The sequence below is a fragment of the Anomaloglossus baeobatrachus genome, chromosome 2 (assembly GCF_048569485.1).
Source record: "Anomaloglossus baeobatrachus isolate aAnoBae1 chromosome 2, aAnoBae1.hap1, whole genome shotgun sequence".
Taxonomy (NCBI): domain Eukaryota; kingdom Metazoa; phylum Chordata; class Amphibia; order Anura; family Aromobatidae; genus Anomaloglossus; species Anomaloglossus baeobatrachus.
In genome coordinates this window covers 349482788-349501424 of record NC_134354.1, presented here as the reverse complement: position 1 = coordinate 349501424, position 18637 = coordinate 349482788, and the positions used below count along the sequence as shown (strand labels likewise).

General features: G+C 42.5%; 1 protein-coding gene across 6 annotated transcripts in view; it reads right to left on the bottom strand.

The window, feature by feature from the left end:
• The window catches only part of PTPRU (protein tyrosine phosphatase receptor type U), a 248438-nt gene that overhangs the window by 95637 nt on the left and 134164 nt on the right, over positions 1–18637 (bottom strand). For 4 of the 6 annotated variants that reach the window (XM_075335997.1, XM_075335999.1, XM_075335998.1 and 1 more), the window contains exons 10-18: positions 15193–15394; positions 10180–10282; positions 8181–8454; positions 8043–8079; positions 6219–6357; positions 6030–6059; positions 871–1022; positions 441–631; positions 38–107 (exon numbers count right to left, since the gene is read on the bottom strand). In XM_075335997.1, coding sequence (XP_075192112.1) covers positions 38–107; positions 441–631; positions 871–1022; positions 6030–6059; positions 6219–6357; positions 8043–8079; positions 8181–8454; positions 10180–10282; positions 15193–15394 — 1198 coding nt within the window. The remainder of the gene's footprint in view (positions 1–37; positions 108–440; positions 632–870; positions 1023–6029; positions 6060–6218; positions 6358–8042; positions 8080–8180; positions 8455–10179; positions 10283–15192; positions 15395–18637) is intronic. The other 2 variants (XM_075336000.1, XM_075336002.1) reach the window with 1 other exon arrangement.

The following is an 18637-nucleotide window of genomic DNA, read 5'->3' as shown; positions in this document are numbered from 1 at the left end:
GTGTATGACAAGGCAGAGGTCGTAAAGAATCACTTACAGTTTGGTGGTGGCTCTTGTCTTCCTTTGCCTTTGTCCTTCTTCTTAGACACATCCCAATCAAAAAAACTCTAATGCAGAAAGAACACAAATGGAATAAAAAATGGATTGAGAATGAAGCTTTTGAAATGCAACAGGAGGAAAACAAATGACTGCTCAAACATTTTAAGACTATTTTGCATCAGCATGATTCACTTATTACATGCACAAACATACAAGGCTCATTCTCCCGAGCATAATATCACCAAAACAGATATTCCCATACTGTGAAAAATATGGATAATCATTCCTTGATACGTCATCATTCTATGTAAAGTACAATAAAACGTAAGGAATAAGAAAAAGTGTATAAATAATAATAAATAATAAAGCATTAATTTAAATGTTAAGGACAAAGCTTTTACCTCATATTCCTGTTTGAACCCATAACCTTCTGCCACCTTCATCTGGTTAATGTGCTGAAGTAGATCTGCCACACGTACTGCTGGGTGTAATTGTCCTGTGTGGTATGGAGAGCCTTTCCGACCATTATTTCTTCGAGGAGATCCTCCCAGAAGGCTGCTTGATTCTGTCACAGATCCAACACGTGGTTCCCCTAAGAAAAAAAATGAAGGATCATTAATATCAGTGTAACTTTGTTATGTATACATTGTACTTACCCCCCCCCAGCTATTTCCTTATATTTATAAATTATTATAATGAAATTTGGGTGTTCAGACTTCCAACAACTTCATGCCGATACAAACTATAACTACAGGTGAAGCCTGACTGCAAAGAAAAGGATAACTATAAAAACGATAATGGTACTAGCATGCAGAAGGTCCATTTTCATACCTCGAGAACCATAATTGTGCAAGAATGTTAAGGCTGCCTCATCCTGTAGTAACTTGGGTTGATCCAAGATTTTGGTGTGTTCTCTAGTGGCTCCTGTGCAAGAGTTTTCATGTCGCACTGGCAATGCAGACTTCCCTAAGCTGACGGGCTTGCTGAAAGAAAGGAAAGACATAATTTACAGTTATATAATTAGGATCAATCACCTATATAATGCGAAATATATGGGCCATATGAACAGTATATAACAGAATTAGCATTTGTTTTGGTTGCAACTGTCTAGAATATTATTGAGTAGTGTTATGAAAACAAGACAAAGAAGGATAGTCTAGCAAACAATAAGGGTGAAGTTTTAAGACCTAAAATTCAGGGTTCCTCTGTGAAATTAAATATGAAATTAAATCTCTATATATACTGGATATCACAAAAGTGAGTACACCCCTCTCATTTCTCTACATTTTTTATATTTTTCCATGGGACAACACTGAAGACATGACACTTTGATACAATGTACAGTAGTCAGTTTCCAGCTTGTATAACAGTGTAAATTTGGTGTGCCCGCTAATTAACTGAACACACAGCCATTTATGTCAAACTCACTGACAACAAAAGTGAGTACACCCCTAAGTGAAAATGGCCAAATTGTACCTAATTAGCCATTTTGCCTACTCAGTGACATGTGACTCATTAGTGTTACAAGGTCTCAGGTGTGAATGGGGAGCAGGTGTGCTAAATTTTATGTTATGGCTCACACAGTCTCATACTGGTTACTGGAAGTTCAACATGGCACCTCATGGCAAAGAATTCTCTGAGGATCTGAAAAAAAGAATTATTGCTTTACTTAAAGATGACCAAGGCTATAAGAAGATTGCCACCACCCTGAAACTAAGCTGCATCACAATGGCCAAGTACATACAGTGGTTTAACAAGACAGGTTCCAGTCAGAACAGGCCTGACCATGGTCGATCAAGAAAGTTGAGTGCTTGTGCTCAGCATCATATCCAGAGGTTGTCTGTTCAAAATGGACGTATCAGTGCTTCAAGCATTGCTGCAGAGGTTAAAGGGACGAGGGAATCAGCCTGTCAGTGTTCAGACCATACACCACATACTTCGTCAAATTGGTCTGCATGGCTGTTGTCCCAGAAGGAAGCCTCTTATAGGACTGAAGTATGCTGTGCAGTCTTTTGAATCTGCTTTCTGAGAGCTTTCATGGCTGCTTTCAGCTCTGATCTGAATGTCTCTTGTAAACGTCTGAGCAATAAGGTGGTATTTATTACCAAATCCTGTTATGCTGATGTGGGATAAAGGACATCTGCAATTGTGTCTTGTGTTGTTGCTAGAATGTTGGTAGTGGCCACTGCAGGTGTCCCATTCACTTGCTGCAGTTGAAGAAGGTCCGTGATGGGGCGGATGATCGTGGATGGGGGTAGCATTTTTTGGCATGTTGTCTCTCTTGATATACAGTACAGACCAAAAGTTTGGACACACCTTCTTATTCAAACAGTTTTCTTTATTTTCACGACTGTGTAAGTGTCCCCAAGTGCAGTGGCAAAAACCATCAAACGCTACAAAGAAACTGGCTCATATGAGGACAGCCCCAGGAAAGGAAGACCAAGAGTCACCTCTGCTGCAGAGGATAAGTTTATCTGAGTCACCAGCCTCATAAATTGCAGGTTAACAGCAGCTCATATTAGAGATCACGTCAATGCCACACAGAGTTCTAGCAGCAGACACATCTCTATAACAACTGTTAAGAGGAGACTTTGTGCAGCAGCAGGCCTTCATGGTAAAATAGCTGCTAGGAAACCACTACTAAGGACAGGCAACAAGCAGAAGAGACTTGTTTGGGCTAAAGAACACAAGGAATGGACATTAAACCAAAGGAAATCTGTGATTTGGTCTGATGAGTCCAAATTTGAGATCTTTGGATCCAACCACCGTGTTTTTGTGCAACGCAGAAAAGGTGAACGGATGGACTCTACATGCCTGGTTCCCAGCGTGAAGCATGGAGGAGGAGGTGTGATGGTGTGGGGGTGCCACTGTTGGGGATTTATTCAAAATTGAAGGGATACTGAACCAGCATGGCTACCACAGCATCTTGCAGCGGCATGCTATTCCATCCGGTTTGCATTTAGTTGGACCACCATTTATTTTTCAACAGGACAATGACCCCAAACACACCTCCAGGCTGTGTAAGGGCTATTTGACTAAGAAGGAGAGTGATGGGGTGCTACGCCAGATGACCTGGTCTCCACAGTCACCAGACCTGAACACAATCGAGATGGTTTGGGGTGAGCTGGACTGCAGAGTGAAGGCAAAAGGGCCAACAGGTGCTAAACATCTCTGGGAACTCCTTCAAGACTGTTGGAAGACCATTTCCGGTGACTACCTCTTGAAGGTCATCAAGAGAATGCCAAGAGTGTGCAAAGCAGTAATCAAAGCAAAAGGCTACTTTGAAGAACCTAGAATATAAGACATATTTTCATTTTTTTCACGCTTTTTTGTTAAGTATTTCATTCGACATGTGTTAATTCATAGTTTTGATGCCTTCAATGTGAATCTACAATTTTCAGAGTCATGAAGATAAAGAAAACTCTTTGAATGAGAAGGTGTGTCCAAACGTTTGGTCTGTACTGCAGTCCCACTTATATTTGTTAATATATGCCGCGTACAGATATTGAATATTACTGCACGCTCATACCGTGCAGAAAGGCTCAGTCATACATAATCACTGTTAGCCTCACATGGGCCCTAGTATTGAGGCTATGGGGAGTTTTATATAGCAGTTGAATTAGCTTTATCCTGCACTTTTAGAGTAGGCTCCTTTAATTCTTCTTCACCAGCAGTTTCTGGCTGTGCCTGTAAGAAGTGCAATCTATAGGGGACATGCTCCAAGGAGGTCGTTTAGATGAGGAGAGAGGATGAAGGGGCCTGTTTGCTTGTACTGATCATCAGGAGAAACTCCCCTACTACTGCACCGCCAATATCTGAGCTATGGCTGCAGGTTTTCTCCCTGATCTCCTGTCTGTTTTATTCTTTTGTAGACTGTGCCACTGCCAAGGGGGACACAGACTGACCATCCGCCTAAATGATAAGGTGCCTGAAGCCGACTTAATGCTCGGTGTTTTCCTCCCATGCAGTCCGTGCATGTCTCTGCCCAATATGGCATTGGCTCCTTCCTTGCATCCTTGACGCCTGCATTACAGTTGGGGACACAGACGAACCAGCCGCCTAGACGGTAAGGTGTGGCTTGAGGCCGATTCACCGCTTGGTGTCTTCCTCCTACGCAGGCCGCATGCCTGACTCTGCCCAATATGGTGTCAGCTAAAGTAAACCTCTTTTAAAGATGATTCACAAGAAAGCCTGCAAACAGTTTGCTGAAGACAAGCAGACTAAGGGCATGCATTACTGGAACATGTCCATTCCTCTAGTGTGATGAAACCAAGATAAACGTATTTGGTTCAGATGGTGTCAAATGTGTGGTGACAGCCAGGTGAGGAGAACAAAGACAAGTGTGTTTGCCTACTGTCAAGCATGGCAGTGGGACTGTCATGGTTTGAGGCTGGATGAGTGTTGCTGGCTTTGGGGGGTTACACTTCATTGAGGAATGCATGTACTGTGACATACTGAAGCAGAGCATGAGCCCCTCCCTTCGGAAACTGGGCCACAGGGCAGAATTCATCATAATAATGACGCCAAACACCTCCAAGATGACCACTGCCTTACTAAAGAAACTAAATGTGCTGAACTGGCCAAGCATGTCTTCAGACCTAAATCCCATTGATTATCTGTGGTGTATCCTCAAACAGAAGGTGGAGGAGCACAAGGTCTCTAACATCCACCAGCTCTGTGATTTTGTCATTAAGGATGGAAGAGGATTCCAGTAGTTCCTTGAACCTCTAGTGAACTCCATGCCCAATTGACTTAAGGAAGTGATTGAAAATAATGGTGGCTAAACAAAGCTTTGGGCACAATTTGGCCAGTTTCACTTATGGGGTGTATTCACTTTTGTTGCCAGCAGTTTAGATAAAATGGCTGTGTGTTGTGTTATTTAGAGGGCACACCAAATGTACACTGTTATACAAGCTGTACACTGATTACTTTACATTGTATCAAAGTGTCATATCTTCAGTGTTGTCCCATGAAAAGACATAATACAGTATTTACAAAAATGTTAAGGGTTTTCTCACTTTGGTGATATATATACTGTATGTTACGGAGGCAATGTGTGCAGTAGCCTGGCAGTTCTTAAAGGAAACCTGTCATGCGCAAAACCGTTATTAACCTGCAGATATAGTATTCATCTGCATGTTAACAGTATTTGAATCCTGCCTGGTGCCTGAACATTGAACTCCGTTGCCGGGAAGAACTGAACTTTAATCCTCCTGGCAGCATTTCAGTCATGCGGGAGGCGCCGACGTGGGTTCAATCACCGCTCTGTGTATCGAGAGTGGCGGCTGACAGCTGGTTCTAATGCTGAGCCGCTATCATTCAGTGTGGGAGGCATGGTTACAGCTGCAGCGTTCCATTCACAGAGGGGTGACTGAACCTATACTACCCCCATGACTGAGAGCCGAACACTGCCAGGAGGATTAAAGTTCATATCCTCCTGGAAGTGGGGTTCAATATGCAGGCATCAGGCATGTTTCAATGATTTAATGTGTATCTGCAGGTTAATAGCGTTTTGAATGTGACAGGTTCCCTTTAAAAGGGATTTACCGAACAAGTTAGAGGCCAGAAAAGCAGACTGGAAGAGAATGGTTGGGAGTCCACATTAATACCAGGAGGTCCAGAAGAGGAGCAGAAACATTAAGTGAAAGAGTTATCAAAATACCGGTCAAGGTCAAAGAACAGGAATCAACTGACAGGGCAGAGGCTGTAGATCACAGTAAACCAGGTCTAGCAGTGTAGAAAGTCAGGGGATTAAATAGTTGAGCTTCACCCAAGGCTCAAAGAAGGTAGTTAATGAGATAACACAGTCAGAACCTAACCCCAAGCTCCCTGTCTGGACAGCACCACTAATACTCGAATAACAACCCAAGCTGCCGTACTGACTCCAGCAATGCCCATAACAAAGACGCAGTGTGGCCCAGGGACAAGAGCAGAGACAGAGGAACCAAAGAAGAGGAATCAGCAATATAAGAGTTGTACGTCATACTCACGGATAGTAAGCATAAGAAAACTGTGTTCTTCTGCCAGCGATAGAGAAAAGAAGCAAATTGTGAGCTATCCTTACAGTCAAAAATTGGTGTAAAAAAATCTTAAAAAATAATATATTGACAAACATAATTTTCACAATTTAAGAATCCTTACAATGAAATCATTTTATTGGGAATGGCTAAGTTACTTACCCCTTACGAACAATCAGAATGACAGCACCAAGCAGAATGATAAACACGACCAGACCACCGGCACATATTCCTAGTACAAGTCCCATCTCTTCCGAATGCTGAGGAGCCATAGAGAACCGGTGACTGTCCTTAGAGGGTGCTGGAGGGAAAGAGAGATAAGTCAGGGATCAAGTGGGGTAAATGAGAGAGATTAATAAATTATTGACAATGGGTTGAAGGGTTCATACAGATTCAGAAGACAAGAGTTGTGGGGTTAACATTAAAAATCCACAAGACAGAAGACAGTTTATTTCTGAAGATGGAAAAAAAAAGTAAAATAAGGCTATGTGCGCACTTACCGGATTTTTCGCGGATTTTGCCGCGGATTTGCTGCATGTTTCGCTGCAGAAAATGTTCATAACATCTCTGCAGTGAATCACCAGCAAATCCTATGGAGAAAAAAAATCCTGTGCGCACTGGGCGGAATTTGACAGCTGCGTGTTTTGCTGCGGGAATCCCGCAGCAAAAACAAGTGCATGTCACTTCTTTTCCGCACAGCGCTGCGGGATTTCTCTCCATTGACTCAATGTTAATCAAGAAATCCCGCAGGGAATAACGCAGGCAGCAAATTCTGTGCGGTTCACTGCGTTTTCCTGCGTTATTCCCTGCGGTATTTTGCGGTTTACCTCCGGTAATGTGCATCACTTGCTTGCGGTTTTGCAGGGAAGTGATGTCATTACAGGAAGAGGAAGCAGAGCAGAGAGTAAACACACACATCACAGACACACACAGACATCACAGACACATAGAACACACATAGAAAGAAAACGGAAATATAGGAAAAAAAGAACGTGGGCTCCGCTGCATATTCACCTTCCAGCCGAGGTAAGCACACAGCGGCGGCCCGGTATTCTCAGGCTGGGGAGGGAGAGGGACAGGGATAATGTCCCCCGCCTCACTCCCCCTCCGGCAGCCGAGAATATCAGCCGCAGCTGCCCCGGCACTGTCGCATGCAATATGCGACAATACCGGCGTGTCCTCGGCTCTTCTTGCCACCGTGTAGCAGTGGTGGCAAGGTAATACAAGGGGTTAATGATGGTGGTGGACCACCGCCATTAACCCCAGGCTTGATCATGGCAGCGTCTATGTGACAGCTGACATGATCAACCCGTAAGTAAAGTGAAAAAAAACACAGACACCGAAAAATCCTTTATTTTAAATAAAACAAACAAGCCTCGTTCACCATTTTATTAACCCCTCCCGCACCAAAGCTCCGGCGTAATCCAGGTCCGACGTCCAGCGCTGCTTCCATCCAGCCGCGACTGTCACAGAGACAGGCTGAATGCAGCAGAGGTAATTACCGGTCATTTCCCACGGCCGGTAATGTGAACTCACTGCCGACCGTGGGAAATGCAGCGATCTGTCATCTATCTCTCTATCTATCTATCCCTCTGTCTGTCTGTCTATCTATCCCTCTATCTATTCTTCTGTCTATCTACTCTCAGAATTAAATGACTTTTTTTTTTTTTTTTTCTTCAATGTGCTTTATTGCATTGAAAGCAATAAAGCACATCCCAACCCGCACGCGGCAAAACCGCGGCAATACCGCGAATAATACCGCGGTAAAACCGCAGCAAACCGCGGCAAACCGCATGCGGTTTTCGGGTGCGGTTTCCCGCGGTTTTTTACCGCGGGTGCGGTAATCTTTGAGGGCATGCGGAATTTTCTCAAGAAAATTCCACTTCCCAGTGCGCACAGAGCCTAAAAAGCATAATGAATGAATGAATTGATTAATGATGTTTAATAATAATATGCAGGAGGATACAGACATATTTAAGATTTTACCTTTCCTGGCAATCCTGACACAATTTAGACGCGTTTCCTATGGAAACAAAGATAGTGCCATAAATCTTGTGTTTACCCATTTGTTAGAATATTTATTAAATGATAGCCCATAAAAGTGACTGTATCAGAAAATCTTACCCCACGATGATGGCTAGCTGCCTGGAGGTAGATAAGATAGCCTTTTCGAGGATCCAAGGGTGGATTCCAGTAACCTCCATAGCTGCGATTATCTCCTACTATAAAGGGGGTATCTCGAGGCAAGTCACTCGGTGGGAGTTCTGCTCCTACATAACTGGTAGACCCTTCCATCTCAGCTTCCTCATAGCCACCTGCTCCAGGGAAACAGCCAGGGACTGCAAGCTCACGCCTAGCTCGACTGGAGCTTTCTCCTTCAACCAGTACCTGGTAAAAACTGATACATGGGAAGATGGAATAGCAATGTTATATATACACACATATATATATATATATATATATATATTCATATATACACACATAGAAAATATATATATATATATATATATACATACATACACACGCACATATATATATATATATATATATATATATATATATATATATATATATATATATGTATATATATATATATATATATATATATATATATGTTCTATCAATACAGTTTTTATCAAGTTTACAACCAGGTAATTTTGCCTTATTCTTCACTGAGCAGATTTTTTTTTAGGTAAATGAGGATTTCACATCTATCTCATTCGCATAATGAAGTAAATGTTTATTTTTCATTATTCATGACCCTACATATATATATTTTTAACATTTTTTTATTATCACAAGAAACCAATAAAAACATTTAAAATTGTGTTCTCCATTCTGTAGAAATTAGCATATTGGACATACGTTTCATTTTGACAGGTGTGGGACTAGAAACAGTGATTCAAACAGTGATTTGAATTGGCAATGTATTGTTTTTCTTTCTTTTTTTTAACACATTATGTCCCCATAAAAAAATCTTTTAGGGGGCATGTCGACATTTAAATAATGTATTTATATTTGTATTGCTGATCTCACCCTATAGCCTTGTTCCCACTTGTGTATAGAAAAATTGTACCAATTTTCATCCAGAAAACTTGGAAGAGTTAAATCTGGTTGGTATTCCATGTCATGCGAGTGCTCCGTGAGTTTGTGATTGACATGTGTATGCCGTATGTATGCTTTGTGTTTTTTTCTCAGTAACTATTATTCTAGAATCATTTACAGGACCATTTACAGTGTTCTATGCTACAACATGGTAATGTAGCCATAAAAAATTGATGGCATAAGGATGGCCCGTTATTTTCTTGCACCCATTGACTTGCATTGGCGAGTCTCATGAGACATACGTGACCATACGCAGAATGCTGTGATTTTTTTCCTCGGTTGCAGATGGACAGTGCCTCATTGAATAACATTGGTGTGAGGTCAATGTGATTTTTTATCAGATAGCATCATCCGTTTTAAACACAACTGGGAGATAGGCCTATTACTAGGGCTGGAATATTAACCCATTAGAGAGAAAAATCAGGCTTCTGTTTGAACAGCAGAGCTGATCTGTGTCTGCATGGACCCAGCGGCTCTTGCTCCTTTCCAGCACTCGGCAAATACATGACCGCTGGATTAGAAGATGAAATCTCTGACAGCGCTTCCCATGACGTGTAAACAGCGATTAATCAGAGCTGCGTATAAAGCGATAAAGAAGGCAGGGATGGTAATATGCCATGGCTGCCTTCTCTATGAGGAGTCCGGCTGTGTATGACAAACAACACTTCAATCCTGCAGCTGCATGAACCTATATACTCGCTTACTTTGCAGTAAAATTTTAGAATGTCCCTGCAGAATTAATTGTGGAAAGCGGAGACATTTATAGTCTTTGTGCAGTCTGGAAGAAGTTAAACTTTGGAAATTATTTAGATGATCAAAACAAATGAAACAAAAAATTGGAAGAAATGTGCAAAAACTAGTATAAAGGAAAATGGCTAATAAGAGAATAGGGCAATCACAAAATGACCTAAGCTATAAATTACATCTACCATAAAAAGACGTCCTGCTGAGATGCATGGCACAAATGTTTCTTTCCTATTACCTTAGCTGTAATAAATGTATGCACATTATAAGTCACCTCACAGGGGATCCTCTTCCTTGTGCAGGCCTTAAGAGAACAGTTATAGTCTGATCCGTCTCAGCAATTGGAGCAGGTAGGTCTCTGTAGTCAAATGCAGGAGCTAAAGAATATATTATTGACACTCATGGAAAACATCTTCATGGAAAACATCTTAATAAAGCAAAAAGTCATCCATGCAAAAAAGAAGGTTGACCAGGTTATAGCTCCTACACCCCTGGTACTGTGTATTTGTACCACTAAATACACTCTTAAGTGGGCTTTACACGCTGCGACATCGCTAGCGAAGTCGCGATCAATAGCACCCGCCCCCGTCGGTTGTGCGTCACAGGCAAATCGTTGCCTGTGGCGCACTTCATCGCTAACACCCGTCACATGGACTTACCTGCCTAGCGACGTTGCTGTGGCCAGCGAACCGCCTCCTTTCTAAGGGGGCGGTTCATGCGGCGTCACAGCGGCATCACTAAGCGGCCACCCAATAGAAGCGGAGGGGCGGAGATGAGCGGGCGGAACATCCCGCCCACCTCCTTCCTTCCTCATTGCCGGCGGCCGCAGGTACGGTGATGTTTCTCGTTCCTGCGGTGTCACACATAGTGATGTGTGCTGCCGCAGGAACAACGAACAACCTGCGTCCTGCAACAGCAATGATAATTGGGATTAGAACGACCTGTCAACAATCAACGATTAGGTAATTTTGATCGTTAACGGTCGTTCCTGCGTTTCACACGCAACAATGTCGCTAACAAGGCCGAATGTGCGTCACGAATTCCGTGACCCCAACGACATCTCGTTAGCGATGTCGTTGCGTGTAAAGCCCGCTTTAGGCTATGTGGGCATGTTTTAGATTTGGTGCAGAAATTTTCTCCGGCAAATTTGCACCTTCTGAGAAAAAACGTGTTTTTGGTGTATTTTTCTTAATGAAATCAATGGGCTAACAAAGGCAGGCAAAAACGTATCAACAATTGACATGCTGCAGATTATTTTCTGCACCAGATCTGCAAGGAAAAAAATAAGCAGCGTGCGCACAGCACTTCAGAATTCTCATTGACTTTGCTGGCATAACTGGCATGAAGACAACACGCAGAGTGCACATACAGCTTTAAGCGGGCTTTACACGCTACGATTTCGCTACAGCGATCTCGTTGGGGTCACGGATTTTGTGACGCACATCCGGCCGCTGTTGCGATGTCGTAGTGTGTGACTCCTAGGAGCGATTTTGGATCGTTGCAAAAACGTCCAAAATCGCTCCTTGTTGACATGGGGGTCCGCTGCCAGTTATCGCTGCTGTCGCAGGGGCGAAGTTTTTCCTCGTTCCTGCGGCAGTGCACATCGCTACATGTGACGCTGCAGGAACGAGGAACATCTCCTTACCTGCCTCTGGCCACAATGCGGAAGGAAGGAGGTGAGCGGGATGTTACGTCCCGCTCATCTCCGCCCCTCCGCTTTCATTGGGCGGCCGCTTAGTGATGTCGCTGTGACGCCGAACGGACCGCCCCCTTAGAAAGGAGGCGGTACGCCGGTCACAGCGACGTCGCTATGCAGGTAAGTATGTGTGACGGGGGTGCCAGATTTTGTGCGCGACGGGCAGCGATATGCCCGTTTCGCACAAACGATGGGGGTAGGTCGCATGCTAGCGATATCGGGCCGGATATCGCAGCATGTAAAGCCACCCTTAGGCTCCTTTCACATTGTGTTTTGCCTTACATTCACAGGTCCCGTCGGGGCATCCGTCCGAACCGCCCCTCCCCAACCCCGCAAAGCGTGTTTCGGATGCCAGCTCCGGCAGGGCCATTCACTGTAATTGAGCACACTACGTTAGCGTGTGCTCGGATGCCCCAACGGGACCTGTGAACGTAAGGCAAAACGCAATGTGAAAGGAGCCTTAGGGCTCGTGCACACACTGCGTCCTGTCCATTGCAGAAATAAATGCATCCTTTGGCAGTTTCTGATTTTGACATTTTTGTTTTTGTAAAAAAAAACACAATAAATATGCATGCGTTTTGAGCGCGTTTTCCATGCATTTCCATCCTTGAATTTTGATGCGTTTACAAAACTTTGTCAATGTTTCCGATATCGTATGCGAAATTGCATCGTGTAAAGCAGGGTTTAGGCAGAGGAATTGTAACCGGATTGTCTAGGAGTATACTTATGTATGGAGCCCTCATGTGCGGGCAGTTGACAAATGTTATCTTCATTTACCATGTATGATTTTGTATCTGCTGTGTTTTCAATAAAAACTAATTGGATTAAAAAAAAATGTACCCAGCAAAGTCTGAGGGTATGTGCGCACGTTGCTTGTTACCTGCTTTTTACCTGCTTTTTTGCTGCTTTTTCTTCTGCGCTGTTTAATGCCAAAATGGATGTGTTCTTCTATTCAAGCAAAGTCTATGGGAATTTGGGTTTCTTGTTCACACTATGTTGTTCAAAATGCTGCCTTTTTGTGGCAGAACTTTGGTCAAAAACTCAGCTTTTCAAAGAAGCAACATGTCAATTGTTTTTGCCATTTGGGTTTTGCACTGCAAAGCTGAGTTTTTGACCAAAGTTCTGCCACAAAAAGGCAGCATTTTGAACAACATAGTGTGAACAAGAAACCCAAATTCCCATAGACTTTGCTTGAATAGAAGAACACATCCATTTTGGCATTAAACAGCGCAGAAGAAAAAGCAGCAAAAAAGCAGGTAAAAAGCAGGTAAAAAGCAACGTGCGCACATACCCTATGGGCTCGTGCAAACGTTGCGTTTTTCCTTGCGTTTCCACAGAGTTTAAGGGTATGTGCGCACGTTGCTTTTTACCTGCTTTTTACCTGCTTTTTTGCTGCTTTTTCTTCTGCGCTGTTTAATGCCAAAATGGATGTGTTCTTCTATTCAAGCAAAGTCTATGGGAATTTGGGTTTCTTGTTCACACTATGTTGTTCAAAATGCTGCCTTTTTGTGGCAGAACTTTGGTCAAAAACTCAGCTTTGCAGTGCAAAACCCAAATGGCAAAAACAATTGACATGTTGCTTCTTTGAAAAGCTGAGTTTTTGACCAAAGTTCTGCCTCAAAAAGGCAGCATTTTGAACAACATAGTGTGAACAAGAAACCCAAATTCCCATAGACTTTGCTTGAATAGAAGAACACATCCATTTTGGCATTAAACAGCGCAGAAGAAAAAGCAGCAAAAAAGCAGGTAAAAAGCAACGTGCGCACATACCCTTAAGCAGCAGCCTCTCATTGTCAAAATGCATGAGTTTGGGTTTTCAAGCAAAATATATGGGATTTTGACAAAATCCGTGCGCACGATGCTTTTTTAAACAGAGCGTTTTGATTGTCAAAATTTTGACCATATCTCTGCATTTAAAAATGCAGCATGTCAATTCTTTTGTGTGTTTTGGCAGCGTTTAGTTATCATTGAAGTTTATGAGATTTTTGGAAATGCTTCCAAAATCATAAATATTGCGTTTTATATGCATTTTTGTTGCAATCTGCATGCTTTTTTTACATAAAAAAAAGCATGCGTTTGGGCCTGGAAGTGAGGTCAAGAGGTTTACTGTTGACCTCACATCCAGCCCTAAATAAAATCGGAGTCGTATTATGTTTATTAATCATTTTAATTAATAAATATTATTTAATATAATTTTTCAGAATATTCACATTATAGTGTGTAGAAGAGAAGCAGGAAATGTCATAATTTTGTTTTGTTTTTTTTTCTCATGGTGTTTGTTTGAAGAAAGTTTATTTGTTGAATGTGCCGCACAAACGATTAACCCCCGTCACACGTACTTACCTTCCATACAACCTCGATGTGGGCGGCGAACGTCCACTTCCTGGAGTGGGAGGGACGTTTGGCGTCACATCGACGTCACGCGGCAGCCGGCCAATAGAAGCACCCACCTCCTTCCTTCCGCATTGTGGCCGGGAGCCGCAGGACGTAGGTAAGATCTGTTCATCGTTCCTGGGGTGTCACACACTGCGATGTGTGCTACCCCGGGTACGATGAACAACCTGACGTGCAATTCTAGAGAAAGGTACGATGTGTATGCGATGAACGTTTTAACGTTCAATCGCAATCGCATGTACCTGTCACACACTGCAATGTAACTTCCAATGCCGGATGTGTGTCACTTAGGACATGACCCTGCCCACACATTGTAAGATACATTGCAGCGTCTAAAGCGGGCTTTACACTTTAACCACACAACAACATGGGGAGGGAGGAGGTGGGAGGAAAGATGGGGACTTCATTCAAGTAGCAGGGTACGTTCTTGATGCATTTTTTTGGCACAATTTGTGGCCTATATCCGCATGACTATCTTTATACCAGAAAAGTCAATGAGAATTCTGAACTGCTGTGTGCACGTTGCTTATTTTTCCTTGCAGATTTGGTGCAGAAAATAATTTACAGCATGTCTATTGTTGGTGCGTTGTTTCCTGCGTTGTTTATCACTTCATTGACTTCATTAAAAACATGCACCAAAACGCATGTGTTTTTTGGTGCGCTTTTCTGCTAGAAGATTTCATGCAGAAAATTTCTGCACCGAATCTATAGCGTGTGCACATACCCATACTCTCCCATGCCCTTGTTCAAATAAATAAAAAATAAATAATATAGAAGCATCAATCAGTAATGGTGACCTACAGGTAGTGTTTCATGACTACACATGTATCATTCATCTACAGTGCTCTTTTATAGTACTGATGCCTTGTTATTTGGACCCTAATGAAGCTTCAAGCCTGCACTGCCCTGTCCTGCCCTATAGTTACCCCCTGCACAAGGCATTCAGTATTAGCAGTCTGATATTAGTACTTGACGGACTGATGAGCTCATATCTTTTGTGTTCCTCTGGATAACTACACAATGTTCCATATGCCCAATTAGTGGATTCTACCCCAACTTTTGAGTGTGGATTTCTCCATTACCCTACTGTTACTTTTTCCAAATGTTGGTAATAAAACAGTCAAATGGAAACTTGTGTAAAACAAATTAATTATATTGTGTAAAGTTAGACGCTCTTGCAGATTAAAGAATAGGTACCTGAAATGTTAGTTGTGAGCTCAGTAAGCGCACTCTGCCCATAGCCTTTGCTATTCCGTGCTCGTACACTCATTAGGTAGGTGGTTCCTGGGTGCAAGTTGTTAAGAAGTTGGGATGTTTCATTTGGTGGCTTACAGATGGTTGTGCGAGGGCCTGGAACACTCACCCCTGGGTCTGAAGATTCAATGATTTGGTAACTGAGCTGAAAACATAAAGCAGTAACGCTGATCAATCGATCGGCAGTAGTGATTATATAGAGCATTGGCAAGAATATTATCCATTTGAGACAATAGCAACATATCAAAATACAAGTTATACTGGATCCTTTCCTCCTAAACTCCATATGTTTCTGCTCAGCATCTCATTCTCTACACCAAGCTGTTCACAGATCGTACTGCATGTACAATATGACAGCTTCTGTTTAAAGGGATTCTGTCACTAGGTTTCTGCTCCATAATCTAAGTGCTGTATGATGTAGGAGCAGAGACCCTGATTCCAGCGATGTGTCACTTACTGAGCTAATTGCTGTCATTTTGATAAATTCACTGTTTTATCTGTTGCAGATCTACCAGTTATTGGAATACTGAACTCTATAACTCCGCCCACAGCTTTCTGCCCATGTGCAGTATACACAAAAAGCTGGCAATCACTGGTGGGGGTGGGTTATTTAGAGCTCATGAATATGGAGGACTATATGGCAATAGGTTTACTAGTCCACTAGTGATTATCTCCTGCTGATAAAACAGTTGTTATATGAAAGCTAGACTTACCAGCTCAGTAAGTGACGCATTGCTGGAAACAGAGTCTTTATCTCCACATTCTACTGCTCAGATTAGGTGGCACAAACCTGGTGACAAATTCCCTTTTAGCTGTGCTGAGAGTGTGAAAACTCCCATGGAATACTTAGAACATATTCAGAAGCTCCTATGGACCAATGTATGATTAAAGAATGTTCTTTTGCCATATCGTGGGCAGGTGTGTATAGGCATACTTTTTTTAGCTGTATCTGATATCAAAGTGAACTATGCAATTCAATACAAAATCCAAAATAGAATAGTCTCAATACAAAAAATTATGCACAGTAAAAATCCTTTATTCACAAAAGATACAGGGATAATAAGAACAATTAAAAAACAAGGAGAGGAGTATAGTTACAGAGAAGGGTGGGTAAAACCAATGAAACCATATTAAGCTGCAATCCAGTAAACAATTCATTCATAAAAAATCACTTGGATCATTAAGGTACCTAAAAACAATTTTCTCTGGTGCTGGGTGGGGTATAATAAATAAATACAAATAATTTAAAAAATATATAAATATAAATACTGATAATAGAAATAAAGTGCTTAAAGTGCTGTGTCAAAGAAAAAAAGAAAATATTATCCCTAGTGAAAAAAATATTTTATGTTTTGAGAACCCACAAATTGCAGGTATAAAAAGGTGTAACAGTGCTTAAACCAGTCTAATCACAGAATAAAAAATATATATATAAATAAAATATTCTATAAAAAAATATATTTTTTTTTGTGACACAATAAATACTATCAGTTTATATCATGGAGATCAGACAGAAATGGGACAAAATTCTGGGAACTAAATCAACAGAAATAATGGCCAGTAACAATTAAATAGTCAGCCAGCAAAATAAATATATACAAGAAGAATAAGATATATATATATATATATATATATATATATAAAAAAATTCATAAGGGTTTTTTTTTTTCTTTTTACATTGTTTGCTTAACATTCAGGCTATGTGCGCACGTTGCGTACTAGCCTGCAGAAATTTCTGCAGCGATCTGAAGAGCACATGTGCGCTTTAGATCGCTGCAGAAATGTCCGTAGTGAGCGCCGATTCCATGCGCTCTGCCTGCAGCTCCTGCCATAGACAGAGCAGGAGCTGCCGGCAAAGCGCAGGAAAGAAGTGACATGTCACTTCTTTTTGCGCAGCGCTTCGGCAGTAGCCGAAGCGCTGCGCACTGAGACGCCACGTGCGCACGGCCCCTGCACAATCTCCATAGACTGTGCAGGGGACGCAGGACGCATGCAGTTACGCTGCGCTGCAAAGCGCAGCGTAACTGCATGAATTTACGCAACGTGCGCACATAGCCTCACACTAATTCGTAATTTGTATTGTCACTCATATCTTTACACTTGGTGTTTTATTCTATTCTATTATTTATCATTTTTTCTGGTATTTTTGACACTGAAATTGTATTTTATATTATAACTATTAAAAATTGTCTTTCCATATCCTGTTAGTAGGTTCCTTTAAAACATCCCCTTAAGAAGAGATTGTATATTACCAGTCCTACGTCCTCTGATTCCCTGAATTGATCTAAGTCTTGGCGTATGGGCGATCAAGACAATTGCCGCATATGGGTTAACTACACTGTATAGTTCTTGGCGCATGCGCTGTTCTCCAGGGTCTGACACTCTGAATCCCTGAACAACGTGTCCTTACGTAGCCATGGTGCGCACCCCCAGGTTGACGCATTACCGGGGGCATGCACTATATCTGCGGGACGCTGAACCCATGCTTCCATGAGTCATCGGACCCAGAGCTCAGCGCTATTTCCAGCAGCCAACATTACTGAACAGCTTTGTGATTGGTTAATCTTGCCTTTTAAACCTGCGCTATTTAATCTCCGGTCACCCCTTCTGAGGCCTGCAACACACATCCGTAGAAAACGTGCGTGTTTGGTCCGTTTCCGTATATACCGGAGACACGGCCAAACGTGCACCAATGTTCTTTAATGTTTGAGGACACATGTGCGTTTTTCATTAAGGTCCGTGGGTCCGTGTGCGTGCTACGTTTGTGTCTCCGTTTTGCACGGAAGCATGTCCGTTTTCAGTACGCAACACGCAGCACGGACCCAATGAAAGTCAATGGGTCTGTGCGCATGTCCGAGTGACACGCACGCATCTCTGTTTGCTCCCTGTACGTTTTGTGCTTTTTTCATGTGATGTCGGTCTTTTTTCTTTTTCTGTTTCGTTCTCTCCCTCAGTCCGTCGGTCGGTCGGTCTCTCTCTATGTCTGTCGGTCGGTCTCTCTGTCTTATCTGTCCCTCTTGCTGTCTGTCGGTCAGTTTCCCCCCTCTCTCATACTTACCGTTCCCCGATCTCCGGTGCGGCGCTGCACGGCTGTTATAAAAACTCCGGCGGCTTTTACTATTTTGAAAAAGCCGGCCGCTCATTAATCAATCTCGTATTCCCTTCTTTCCTCGCCCACCGGTGCCTGTGATTGGTTGCAGTCACACACGCCCACCACGCTGAGTGACAGCTGTGTCACTGCACCCAATCACAGCAGCCGGTGGGCGTGTCTATACTGTGCAGTAAAATAAATAAATAAATTAAAAAAACGGCGTGCGGTCCCCCCCATTTTAATATTAGCCAGATAAAGCCATACGGCTGAAGGCTGGTATTCTCAGGATGGGGAGCC